Source organism: Rhincodon typus, chromosome 11 (genome assembly GCF_021869965.1).
Source record: "Rhincodon typus isolate 14 chromosome 11, sRhiTyp1.1, whole genome shotgun sequence".
Lineage (NCBI taxonomy): Eukaryota > Metazoa > Chordata > Chondrichthyes > Orectolobiformes > Rhincodontidae > Rhincodon > Rhincodon typus.
Genome location: NC_063342.1, coordinates 74,557,026 through 74,571,369, shown reverse-complemented (window position 1 = coordinate 74,571,369; position 14,344 = coordinate 74,557,026). Strand labels below are relative to the sequence as shown.

Below are 14,344 nucleotides of genomic sequence, written 5' to 3'. Positions count from 1 at the left end.
ACTTCATTTTTAGGATATGGAAGTAATTGGCAAGGCCAGTATATATTTCTGATCTCTAAGTGCCCTTAAGAAGGTGGTGGTGAACTGCTTTCTTGAATACCACTGAATGGGCAATTTCAGAGGGTAGTTAAGAGTCAACCACATTGCAGTGGGTCATAGAATCAGTGTAAACCAGACCGAGTACAGACGGCAGGTTTTCTTCCCTAAAGGACATTAGTGAACCACACTGTTGCTGAATGCTACTTCTTCTAATTTTAGACGCTTGAAGGAATAACTTAAGGTCTGCCTTTGGTAATTGAGGAATGAACTTCTCTTCCTTTATGTCTTCCTTTTGTGGTCAGCTAGCCCAATGCCCTAAATGCAGTCAAAAGGACTAGTAGGGAGTTCTGTGCTGCACTGAACAATCTGATGTGCACAAGAACAAGCCTTCTGTTGTGGAAGCTCCTAGCCGATGTTCCTCAGCCTCCCCACTGGGGCTGTGACCTGGCACTGAGCGGCATAGATTCTCAACCTTACCTTTGCGCCATTCCTGCCACTAAGGATTCCTCTCGCCATACGTAACTATGTGAGGAAGGAAAAGAGAACTTCAGGTCATTGATCTTTCTAATAATTCTAGTCCAGGAATTGGGAGTCTTGATAGCACACATTATTGGTTGGGAATTGGGGATTCCTCAAAAAAAGAAAGAATTCGACAAACTTGAAGACAGAGCAGGGGGGCACCAGGCCGAATGGAATTGCTCATTCAAAGACCTAGCAAAAGCACAATGAGCAGATTGGCTGCCTTGTAAGAGATGTATGCCCAACTTTCTAATGAAAGGCAAGAGCCCATGGTATTGGCGGTAATATATTGGCATGGATTAGAGATTCGGCTAATGGGCAGGAAACAACGAGCAGGGATAAGGGTTTCTTTTTCAGGTTGGCAATGTGTAACCAATGGGCTTCCACAGAGATCAGTGCTGGGACTGCAACTGTTTACAATATATATTAATGACTTGGAGGATGGAAGCAAATGTACTGCAGCCAAATCTGCAGCCAACTCAAAATAGGTGGAAAGGCAAGTCGCAAAGGGTTGCAAGATATACAGATAGGTTAAATAAGTGGATAAAATATTGGCAAATGGGAAATTATGAAGTTGTTCATTTTGGAAGGAGGAACAAAAGAACAGTATTATTTAAATGGAGAAAACGTCAGAAACACAAAGCTAGTACAAAGCACAGGAGATAATCAGGAAGACGAATGGAATGTTGATCTTTATTGGGGTTGGCATATAAGAGTAGAGAAGTCTTACTGCAACTGTGTAAGGTACTGATGAGACCACAGTTGGAGTACTGTGAGCAGTTGTGCTCCCCTTATTCAAGGAAAGACATTATTTCATTGGAGGCAGTTCAGGAAAGGTTCACAAGGGTGATGCACGGTTTGGAGGAATGTCTAGTGAGCCAACTCTAAACAGATTGGGACTCTGCTCACTGGAGTTCAGAGAATGAGAGGTGATCTCATTGAAACATAAATGGCTGTTAAGGGGCTTGACAGGCTAAATGCTGAGATGATATTTATCATCATGGAAAGTCTAGGACCAGAGGGCATAGTCTCTGAATAAAAGGGTGTCAATTTAAGACCGAGATGAGGAAGAATTTCTTCTCTGAGTGATGAGTGTCTTTGGAACCCCTTGCCACAAAGAGCTATGGGGACAGACTCTTTGTGTATATTTAAGGTTGAAATCAATAGATACTTCAGTTCTGAAGAATGGTCACTGGACCCAAAATGATAACTCTGCTTTCTCTGCACAGATGCTGCCAGACCTGCTGAGTTTCTCCAGCAATGTCTGTTTTTGCTATAGATTGATTCTCCTACTGGTCAAGAATCTAAGGTTATGGGGAAAGGGCAGGCAAGTGGCCATGAGGAATGCCTGATCAGGCATGATCCTTTTGAATGGCAGAGCAGGCTCAAGGGGCCAAATAGCCTGCTCCTGTTCCCATTTCTTATGGTCTTACAGAATGTTAATGTTAAATCAGCTTCCATTCTCTTTCAGGAAAAGCATTCCAGATCAAAACAATTCCCCTCCCCGCCCCACTTAAAAATATTCTGCTCCCCTCCCTCTGATTCTTTTGTGAATTATTGCCCTCTATGTACTGATTCCAGTGCCAGTGGAAACGGTTTGTCCCCGTCTACTCCATCATGTGCTTCCAAAATTGTCAACACTTTTAATAATTCTCCTCTGCTCCGAGGGCTCAAGTCCAATTCCTCAGTCTATCCATAAACCTTGTTCTCTGGAATATCATAGTCGTCCTTCATCCTTCCCAGGTCTTCAACATCTGTACTAAAGTGTGGTGCCCAGGATACAACACAATTTACTAGCTGAGGCGCAATTAGTGTTTTGTCAAAGTTTATGCCATAACTTCCTTGTGTTTATTCTGTCCCTGCTTACAAAGCCTAATATCCTGCATGTATGCGTTTTATTAACATTCTCAACTTTCCTTGCCACCTTTAAAAGTTTGTGTCTGTGAACTCCCAGGCCTTCCTATTTCAGCAGTCTGTTTGTTCTTCTTGAACGGAGACAGAATTGATACTCGAAGTTCAGATCAGCAACACAATCTTAACTTCAGAAGTTTATTTATGCAGGTTGTACTTTCCAGATACAGCTACCTTGGACCAGAAAATTTGTTGCTCCACTGGAGCTCAAGTACATTCAAAATATAAAAACCACCTTGACTCGTATCAATCACAAGTCTAACAGGTGAAAGGTTTTCCATTTGAACACCAAAAGCAGGGTTTAGGTTGTCTGAAATGGACAAAGAATAACAAAAAGAAATATGAATAAGGAGGTTCTGCCTGTACTGAAATAGTCCATTTTTTTATTTCAAAAATATACTTTATTCATAAAAAAAATCTCTTTGTATATATACATGGACACAAAAGCAATTCGGGTCTGCACAGTTGCATATCAAGTAAACACACAAAACATTGGAGTTTGGCTATCCACAAAACCAAAGACCTCTCTTATACACAAAATACTAATATTTACATATATTTGACATACTAGGAGAGTCTGATAACTAAACGGATCCCTATTTACCTTCAGCAGAAAGACCTCGGACAGTAGCCTTTCCCCTCTGCGCCAAATGCTCCAAGCTTTAGTGCATCCCTGAGCACGTAGTCCTGGGCCTTGGAATGTGCCAGTCTGCAACACTTGGTCAAGGTCAACTCCTTGTTCTGGAAGACCAACAAGATTCAGGCATACCAAACAGAGTCTTTCTCCAGGTTGATGGTCATCTAGGCACAGTTGATGTTTGTTTTGGTGTGCATCCTGGGAAGCAGACTGTAGAGCATAAACTCCCAAGTCACAGAGCTGCTTCATGTTTCTTCAGACTTCCTTTGTAAAGGCACATTCCAGAGGGAGACAGAAGTGTGGCACACTTGACACCGCCTCCCCCCACCCCACCGAGGCACTTTGCGGACAGCATGCGGTGGCGCAGACTGACCAGGTATACATAAAGGATCTCACACAAGCCAAGTGATGTCTTACCTAAACACAACAAGACCTGTGCTCTGATAAAGAGTCATCTAGATTTGAAACGATGGCTTGTGCTCTTTCCATGGATGCTGTCTGACCCACTGCAATCTCCATCATTTGTTCTTTTCAAGACCTGAACAATATCCAGGCTTGGACTGAAAAATGGCAAGTTACAGTCATGCCACACAAATGCCAGGCAATGACCATCTCCAATAAGAGATGAGCTAACTATTGCCAGTTGACATCACTGAATCCCTCACAGTCAACATCCTGTGGGTTACCATTGACTAGAAACTGCACTAGCCATATGAATACTGTGGCTACAAGAGCAGGTCAGAAGCTAGGACTCCTGCAGTGAGTAACACACCTCCTAACTCCCAAAGCCTGTCCACCATCTACAAAGCACAAGTCAGGAGTGTGATGGAATATTCCTTGCTTGACTAGATGAGTGCAGCTTCAACAACAGTCAAGAAACTTAGCACCATCCTGAACAAAGCAACCACTTTATTGGCACCACATCCACTAGCATTCACTCCCACCACCACATATCCGTAGAATCCCTACAGTGTGGCAAGAGGCCATTCAGTCCATTGAATCTGCACCAACCCTCTAAACAGCATCCCACCCAGACCCAGCCCCTTTGCCTATCACTGTAATCCCATATTTACCATGGCTAATCCACCAAGCCTACACATTCCTAGACACAACAGACAATTTAGAATGGCCAATCCACCTAACTTGCACATCTTTGGACTGGGGGAGGAAACTGGAGCATCCAGTGGAAACCCACACAGAAATGGGGACAATATGCAAAATCCACACAGATATTCACCCAAGGCTGAAATCGAGTCCATGTCCTTAGCATTGTGAGGCAACAATGTTAACCACTGAGCCATTATACCACACCACCAACACTCAGCAACAGTATATATATACTATCTACAAGATGCCCTGCAAAAATTCACTGAAGGTCCTTGAACAGTAGTTTCCAAACCCACAACTGGGGTTGTCCGTCCAGAAGGATAAAAACAGCAGGTATATAGGATCACTACCACCAGAATGTTCCTGTCTAGGCCACTGATCATCCAGACCTGGAAATACATCACCATTCCTTCAATCGGATTGCGATTCCTTCCCATTCCTTCCTTCTGAGGAAGGGTCACTGGACCCGAAATGTTAACTCTGTTTTCTCCTTCACAGATGCTGCCCGACCTGCTGAGCTTTTCCAGCAACTTTGTTTTTGTTCCTGATTTACAGCATCCGCAGTTCTTTTGGCTTTTAGTTACCATTCCTTCAATGTTGCTGGGAAAAAAAATTGTAAAATTCCCTCCCTAATGGCATATTGGGCCTACCCATACCATACCGTGGGCCTACGTGGATGGCAGCATTTCAAGCAGGCAGCTAATCACCACCTTTTCAATGGCATCTAGTGATGGGCAATAAATGCCAGCCCAGCCAGTGATATCCATGTCCCGTGAGTGAATTTAAAAAAAAACTTAATACTAGGTATTGCTGACAAATACTCAATAGCAGCATGCCCTGGAGGTGTATTCAACATTTACCGTGTCTAATTTTCTGGTCTGTTTTGTCTCTTCAGTATGACATTGTTGGTCACTCAGGAGATGGATTCAACATTGAGCTAGTCAGGAGTGAAAAGCCTCCGAGAAACAACAAGGAGAGACTTCAGGTTATGAAGGTAATTGGTTTTGTTCCTTGCTTGTCACTGCAGATGTTGTGATCCACTGCATCGCTCACCAGCACAAAAAGCAGCAAGAGCTAACTCTGTGGATCGTTGAGATAAATGAAGCTTTTTATTAACAAATGTGCAGAAGATTATAGAGCTAATCCGATAAGATACTATGGAGTAAAGATACAGAGCAGGCATAACATAATTGAATAGTATAAATGTCTTGAGGAGCAGAATGGCCTGCTCCCCTTGCTCTGTGTACCAAGGTACCGTTCCCATCTCTGACAGCAAAGAGAGGGAGGGTATGGCTTATGAAGAATAGAAGTTGGTGTTAGCCTTCAGTCCCTGGACCCTATTTGCCATTCAGTGCTACAAATGCAAGACAGTCATATTGTAAAATATTTCCTTTAATTTGAAGCAAAATAGAACTCCTGATTAGAGGCACGGTTAAAATCTGTCAGGAGACAGGCCCATGTGATCTGATTCTCATGGGGAAAGAGGCCAGAATGAAATAAATAGAAAATCAAATGACAGTTTTCACACCACGCATGAAATAGGAACAGCAGGTCTTTATGGACAGCAACGTTCAAACTCAGACCCAAAGGGATAGACAGGACCAGCTGCTACATGAAAATAGACAAAAAAAAACTGTTTTGTGTTAGCTATGAAGCAGGAGGCTAATGGGGACTTCTGTTAGAAGAACCAAGTCTTGTTGAGATCTAAGGACCAAGGTGTCACCAGGATGGCCTTACTACTTAAAGCCAGTTAGGGGATACTCAGAAGATTGAGTTGAATGACATTTGAAGGTCACTGGAAGACTTGTCCAAACGTGGCAGTGAGAAGGAAGCCTGCTAAAAAGCCAGGAGCACCTTAAGACTGCATCTACCAGATGTTGTATCTTTTGGGAGCATGGTATAGCATCCAAACAGGTTGTACAATATTTTGGTTGTATCAGTTAATTAATGAGAAGTACCATTTCCTTTTAAAAACTGAAGAAACTGTGGATGCTGTAAATCAGGAACAAAAACAGAAGTTGCTAAAAAAGCTCAGCAGGTCTGGCAGCATCTGTAAAGAAAAATCAGAGTTAACGTTTCGCCTCCAGTGACTCTTCTGCAGAACTTCAATAATTTTAGAGCCTAAACTCTCCCACATCCGAGCCCCCAACCACACACACCAAGCCTTGTTATCACATAGCCTGCTATTACACACTACCTATTGTTAGTCATTAATAGTCCCATTAACAGCTATTCACCCTCCTAGCCAGATTGTTATCGACTCCTTTGTCTATCCAACTGCTCTTCTCTCTCCATGGGCTCGATCCCCACCTATCGTCTACTTCTTACCCCCTCCACCTACCCTATCTTCTGCACATAAACTGACATTTTCCTAGCTACCATCAGTTCTGAGGAAGGGTCACAGATGCCGCCAGACCTGCTGAGCTTTTCCAGCAACTTCCGTTCTTGTTCTTGAATAACAGCATCCGCAGTTCTTTCAGTTTTTAAATGTTTGAGCTATTTTGATTTTAGTTTGTTTGTTACAGTAAAGTCTTAAAAAATGAATCTTTACCTGCGATTCATTCTGTCAGTCACTGGGAAGTTTCAACTTCTTTCAAAAAAATTCTTGTTCTTACTGAATTGTCATTATTAGAGAATACAAGAAGTCCAGATTTGGTCTGGGATTCAAATCCAGGGGCTGTAAAATGGGTATGCTGGAACTTCCCTGAGTTTAAGTAAAAAAAGTTAAACATTTAGAACATAGAACAGTACAGCACAGTACAAGCCCTTCGGCCCACGATATAGTGCCGACCTATTATTCTACTAAGATCAAACTACCTTGCATACCCGACATTTTACTATCCTCCATGTGCCTATCCAAGAGTCACTTAAAAGTCTCTAAAGTATCTGACTCCACCACCACTGCCGGCAACGCATTCCACACGCCCACCACACTCTGTGTAAAGAACTTACCTCTGCCAGCTCCCCTATAGCTCTCTCCATCACCTTAAAATTATGCCCCCTCGTAATAGTCATTTCCGCCCTGGGAAAAAGTCTCTGACTATTCACCCTATGCCTCTCATCATCTTGTACACCTCTATCAAGTCACCTCTCATCCTTCTTCGCTTCAATGAAAAAAGCCCTAGCTCCCTCAATCTTTTCTCAGAAGACCTGCCCTCCAGTCCAGGCAGCATCCTGGTAAATCTGCTTTGCACCCTCTCTGAAGCTCCCACATCCTTCCTATAATGAGGTGACCAGAACTGAATACAATATTCCAAATGTGGTCTAACCAGGGTTTTATAGCGCTGCAGCATAACCTCACAGCTCTTAAACTCAATTCCCCTGCCGATGAAAGACAACACACCATACACCTTCTTTACAACCCTATCAACTTGGGTCACAACTTTGAGGTATCTATGGACATGAACCTGAAGATCCCTCTGTTCCTCCACACTGCCAAGAATCCTGCCATTAACCCTGTATTCTGCATTCAAATTCGACCTTCCAAAATGAATCACTTCACAATTTGCAATCTTCATTGAAAAGTTAACATGACTACATACAGGTGGAAGTTTATTTAAATGGAGAGAGGTTGCAAACTCTGAGATACAGAGGGTCTGGATGTCCTGGTCGATGAATGATGTAAAGTTAGTTTGCACGAAGACAAATTGCCGCTTCTTGTGATGGAAATGGAAAATAAAGGAGAATTTTTTTTTCTTTTTTTGTCTGATGGAAAGTGAGCTAACAAGACCAGCATTTGTTCCCCATCCTTATTTGCCATTTAAGTGAGTGGCTTACCAGGACGTTTCAGAGAGTAGTTACAAGACAACAATGTTGCTGAGGGGTTTGGAATCACAGACTGGACAAATATGGCAGATTTATTTTCCTAAAGGATATTGGTGAACCAGATTGCTTTAAGCAATCAATAACGCTTTCATGATCACCGTCATTGAGACTAGCTTCTAAATTTGCACTAGATCCCATGGTGAGATTTGAATCCATAGTCCCAGAGCATGAGCCAGGTTCTCTGGATTACTGGTCTATACCACTGTCGTCCTGGTCGGGATGTTTAGCTGCAGTTTCACTGGAGTACTTTGTGCAGTGTTGATCTTCTTACTTAAAATAGGATATAGATTTGAAACAGTTCAGAGAAGGTTTACTTGACTGATTCCTGGGATGGGAGAGGTTAGACAGGCTGGGCCTTTATCCACTGGAGTTTAGAAGAAAGAGAGGCGACCTTATTGAGACATAAGATACTGAGAGGACTTGACAAAGTGGTCATTTTTTTCTATTCATTCACAGGATGTGGACATTTCTGGTAAGGCCAGCATTTGATGCCCATCCCTAATTGCCCAGAGAGCAAATAAGAGTCAATCACATTGCTGTGGGTCCGATGTCACATGTAGGCCAGACCAGATAAGGACAGTAGATTTTCTTTCCTGGTTAGTGAACCAGATGAGTTTTCCCAACAATCTGCAAAACCATCGGACTCTTAATTCCTGATTTTTTAATTGAATTCAAATTCCACCATCTAGCATGGTGGGATTTGAACCTGGGTACCTAGAACATTGTGGACTTCACAAGCTTCAAAATCTCCCCTCCCCCTACCGCATCCCAAAACCAGCCCAGCTCGTCCCTGCCTCCCTAACCTGTCCTTCCTCCCACCTATCCCCTCCTCCCACCTATCCCCTCCTCCCACCTATCCCCTCCTCCCACCTCAAGCCCCACCCCCATCTCCTACTACTAACCTCATCCCGTCCCCTTGACCTGTCCGTCCTCCCTGGACTGACCTATCTCCTCCCTAACTCCCCACCTACACTCACCTTTACTGGCTCCATCCCCGCCTCTTTGACCTGTCTGTCTCCTCTCCACCTATCTTCTCCTCTATCCATCTTCTATCCGCCTCCCCCTCTCTCCCTATTTATTTCAGAACCCCCTTCCCCTCCCCCATTTCTGAAGAAGGGTCTAGGCCCAAAACGTCAGCCTTCCTGCTCCTCTGATGCTGCTTGGCCTGCTGTGTTCATCCAACTCTACACCTTATTACCCAGGTCTCCAACAGCCTAGTGATAATACCACCAGGCCACTGCTTCCCCCAAAAGGATGAAAGAATGTTCCCTTTTGTGGGCAAGACTTGAAGTAGGGGTATAGAGTTTAACAATCTCTCACTTGAAATTGATTCTATGATTCTAAGAGGGAGATAATAATTTATTTTTGTGACAGAGGATTATGAGTCTGTGGAGCTTGAGGAGGAAAATGATGGTCCTGGTCGCACTCCAGTCTGGGTAGCTAGAATTCAATTAGAAACCAAACAACTTGTGTAGGAGCCTTCAACTGGAGAAAGAAGGCAATTAAAAAAATACTTGAAATTCCAAAGAAGAAGTCAAAGGATAAACATTGAATTTCAAAAGAAGGGAAGTTTGAGTTTGACAGAGGAAGACCAAGAATATGTGAACACAAGATATCAGTAAAACTTGAGGATGACTCAGATTTAATGCCAGGTTTTACTTTGACAATAAATATTTACTTGGTGCCTAAAGTCAGTGAGAAGAAGCTGAAAGATGTCACTTGAGAAAATTGCCATGAAACTGCAATTGCTAAATGTTGTGTGAATGTGTTTGTGGTGAAGGTTTTGGCAGTGTACTCATCCCATTCAGTTGTACAGACTGGTGACTATGATACAGTGAAAGCTTGCTGTTCATCATTCCTGAGTTAGTGCCGGAGGTTTCCAGGCAAAAATATGGACTTTGTTGGAGAATATGAATTGCTATTTGATAGATGGTATAGATCAATAAAGCTTGAACCAGACTTTGAAAACCTTAGGGAGGTAATGGAACAATTTAAAAATAATATTCCTTTGGGAATAAGTTCTCACCTGGAAGTCCAGAAAGTTTCTAAGATCGGAGAAGTTGCAATAATGGTGGACTATTATGAGGGTTTTTTAGAAGGTTTTCAGTGTAAAGCCTAGTGAATTTTCACTTCATATCTTACTAACCTGCCACATTACTTACCAACCTGTCCCCTATGACTCTCAGATCTGATTTCAATCCCACATAACCATGCACCAATCCCAGCATAACTCACCACTCAGTGGATATCTGCCAAAAGACCAGCTCCTCTGTAAACTTGGTAATTTAGAAGGCTGAATATTAATTAGATGAGTTACGCCATCGGCAAAGTGTTTAACAAGCAAAAATCCCCCCTATCAAAGAAGCAAAATACTACGGATGCTGAAAATTTGAAACAAACGTAGAGAATGCTAGAGAAGTTCAGCAAGTTTAGCAATATCGCTGGTGAAAGACTAGTTAGCATTTCAAGTCTAGAAGTCCAGTTCTGAAGAAGAGTTGTACTGGACTTCAAACTAACCCTCCCCCAGTTGGAAACGTGCCCTGCTAGGGGGCATGGTGGCTCAGTGGTTAGCACAGCTGCCTCACAGCACCAGGGACCTGGGTGCGATTCCACTCTTGGGTGACTGTGTGTGTGGAGTTTGCACATTCTCTCCATATCTGTGTGGGTTTCCTTCAGGTGCTCCAGTTTCCTCCCACGGTCCAAAACCGGGCGGGTTGGGTGGATTGGCCATGCTAAATTGTCTGTGGTGTCGAGGAATATGCAGGCTAGGCAGATTTGGAGGGTTGGTGCAGATTCAACGAGCCAAATGGCCTCTCTCCGCACTGTGGGATGCTATGATTCTCGAAAACTTACAGTTCATCGGTTGGTGGTAGAGGTGGCAGAGTCCCAGATTTAAGACAAACCAATGAATTTGGTCAATCCATTGTAATAGCGGAGAATGACACAGCCCCTGTACCTTTGTAATAATTGGAATGGTTTGCTATAAAATCACCAACTGATACAATACAACAAATACCAGGGTATTTGATGATATTATTTATGATGCTTTTCTGACCTTGACTGTAGTAGCAATCTCCAGTTGTCAAACCATCTGAGGAGGTTATGTAAGTACCTGACTCAGCACTGCATTTAATCTCCTGACTATAAATGCTTTACAACTTGTCTCTCTTCTCTCCCTTTTTCCGAACAAAACTTTCCCTTGATTCCCCTTCAATCCATTTAGCCAATCTGTCTCTGATTCCCAATCAATCCTCTTTGCCAATCTCACTTAGATTCCCAATAACGACATTATGCCACTCGATCTCAGATTCTCAATTAGTACACTCCATCATTCTCACTTTGATTCTCAATCACTATTCTCTGCTGATCTCAATCTGATTGTCAATCAGTATTCTCCGTTAACTTCACTTCAGTTCCTAATCCATACTCTCCACCAGTCTCAATCTGATTATCAATCAGTACTCTCCCAATCAATGCTTTCGCACTGACTCCCAATAAATGTACTCCTGCACTCTCGCTTTGATTGCCAAACAGTACCTTCTGTCAGTCTCTCTGTCAGGCTTCCTAATCAATGCTGTCAATCTCTCTGATTCCAGCCCATTACTCACTGATGGTGCAGACTGGAGAGACTGCTAACATATTCAGTCACAGTTAAACAAAGTTTTAGCAGTTAGTACATGTGATGTTGGAAATTTGTGATCTCCGAATGTGACTTTTGTTTGGTCTGAATATTTGTAGTTCGTCCTAAATTTGTTGCAATTGTAAATTTGTTGCACCGAATGCTCTGTGGTGGATATGAAGGTTGCACTGCATTTACAAGGTTAGGATGTGTTTGAACATGACCTGGGCTTGCTGACTTTTTTATTACGATTGTGTGGGTGTGTGTGTGTGGGGGTGTCTGTGTAGTCTGACTCTGAATAATGGAATGTTCATCTTCTCTAGACAATGCATGCCCATTCCCAGTTTTGTATGAGTGGAGACCATACTCTTGAAGGAACAGAACATGCGATTCAAGAGATTGCCAGGGAAGAGGCAGATGAACGTTTTGTCATTGTTCTGAGTGATGCTAACCTGGAGCGATATGGCATAAGCCCTGCCAGGTTCACCCAAGTCTTGACTTGCAACCCTCAGGTTAATGCGTTCGCCATTTTCATTGGCTCCCTGGGTGACCAAGCAGAAAGGTATTTTCACAAAAAATATGAACTTTCATTGTTGCTATTCAGCATTTTATTTGTGTATACACAATGTAGGGGTTTAGCAACATCCGTCACGAACAGTGACTAGGAGCAAGTCCTGAAGAACATGTCTGCCAGGCTGGATCTGCAGCTGTTAATGAGAGAATCAACATGAAAAAAACTAACCAGACTTCTTCCTTGGTAATCTGCCTGTCACAGATTCTTCTGTCCATGACACTATCAGTAGGAGTGACCACCCCGTGTCCTTGTCCAGTCCACTCCTTATGGAATTGAAGTCTCCTCTTCACATTGAGGATACCTTCCATAATATTGTGTGATACTACCAGGGTGTCAGTGGAACAGATCTCAAAAAGATTTAACAACTCAAGACAATGCATCCATGAGGCTCTGAGGGCCATCAACAGCAACAGGATTGTATTTAACTATAGTCTATAACCTCATGGCCCAACATTTCTCCCACTCTACCAGTATGTCAAGCCAGGGGATCAGCCCTGGTTCAGTGTAGAGTGTAGGAGGGTATGCTAGGAGTAGAACCAGGCATACCTGAAAATGAGATGCCACACTGGTGAAGCTACCGAACAGGACTACTTGCATGCTAAACATCGAAAGCAGTATGTGACAAACAGAACTAAGTAATTCCACAATTAGCAGATTGGATTTGAGGCTCTGCAATCCTGCACTTATTGTCTTAAAGCGGTAGTCAATTAAACAATGAATGTAAACATCTTCATTCCTAGTGATGGTAGACTCCAAGATGTCAGTGAAAAAGACTGGACCTATACAACTATCTTCAGCCAGAATTGTTGGGTCAACATTTCAGGAGATTCGCATCATAGTAATGTTACTGGATAGTCATCCAGCGAGCAAAACTGAAGTCAATGGGAATTGGGAGGACGGGCAAGCTCTCCACTTGTTGAAGTCATACCTGGCACAGAGGTAAATGGTGGTGGTTGTTGGAGACCAATCATCTCCGCTGTTCACATTTGTAATATTGAGACACTGGAGCAATCTGTGTCTGCATGCAGCAAGGCTTGAACAGCATTCAGGCTTGACCTGGTGAATGCCAAGGAACATTTGTGCAAGGCAATGACCATCTTAAATGAGAGAACCTGACAACCTCCTGTCAATGGCATTGCCATTGCTAGACCTCTCAAAGCATCCTGAGAGTAACCGTCAACCAAAAACTTACAGGACCAGCCCTGTAAAAATTCTGCAACAAGTAGCTCATCGCCTGACTCCCCAAAGCCTCTCACTCCTGATCAAGTGTTGTGTTTGTTCCAAGCAATGGCGAACCTTGAGTGTTGTTGAAGCTGCTCTCATCCAGACAAATGGAGAGTATTCTATCACACTGCTGACTTGTGCCCAGTGGATGGTGGACAGGATTTGCAGAGTCAGGAGGTGACTTACTCTGCAGATTTTGCAGCCATTGCATTTATGTGGCTCATCCAGCTCAGTTTCTGGTCAATGGTAACTCCTAGGATGTTGATTTTGAGGGATAGTTAGATTCTGTTGTGCTGGAGATGGTCATTACCTGGCACTTGTGTGGTATGAATGTTAGCCCAAACCTTGATATTGTTCAGGTGTTGCTGCATATGCACATGGAATGTTTCAGTATCTGAGGAGTTGCAAATGGTATTGAACATTGTGCAGCCATTGGCAAACATCTCCACTTCTCACCATATGATGGAGGATGGTAATTCATGAAGCAGTTGAAGATATATAAGCGTAGGACTCTACCCTGAATAATTCCTGTAGAAATGTCCTGGAGCTGAGATTACTGACTTCCAATAACCACAACCATCTTCCTACGTTCCAGGTATGACTCCAAACAGCAGAGAGTTTTCCCTCTGATTACAATTGTTTCCAGTTTTTCTGACATTCATTAATGCCATTCTCCAGAAATTCAGAAAGTGGGTGTCAGAATCCCCAATCAACTACAAACTAAAATGTTGGATTTTCAGTAATGGCTGCCATGGAGATTCGCCTCTTACTCCCCGGTCTCTCGAGTCTCCTCTGCCTCGCCCCGGTCTCTCGAGTCTCCTCTGCCTCGCCCCGATCCCTCGAGTCTCCTCTGCCGTCGCCCCGGCCCCTCCAGTCTCCTCTGCCGTCG

At 43.3% G+C, this 14,344-nt stretch overlaps 1 protein-coding gene across 4 annotated transcripts in view; it reads left to right on the top strand.

Annotated features, from left to right (window-relative positions):
* vwa8 (von Willebrand factor A domain containing 8) overlaps window positions 1–14,344 on the top strand; it is a 325,734-nt gene that overhangs the window by 309,078 nt on the left and 2,312 nt on the right. For all 4 annotated transcript variants that reach the window (XM_048603037.1, XM_048603036.1, XM_048603035.1 and 1 more), the window contains 2 exons: window positions 5,109–5,207; window positions 11,981–12,219. In XM_048603037.1, coding sequence (XP_048458994.1) covers window positions 5,109–5,207; window positions 11,981–12,219 — 338 coding nt within the window. The remainder of the gene's footprint in view (window positions 1–5,108; window positions 5,208–11,980; window positions 12,220–14,344) is intronic.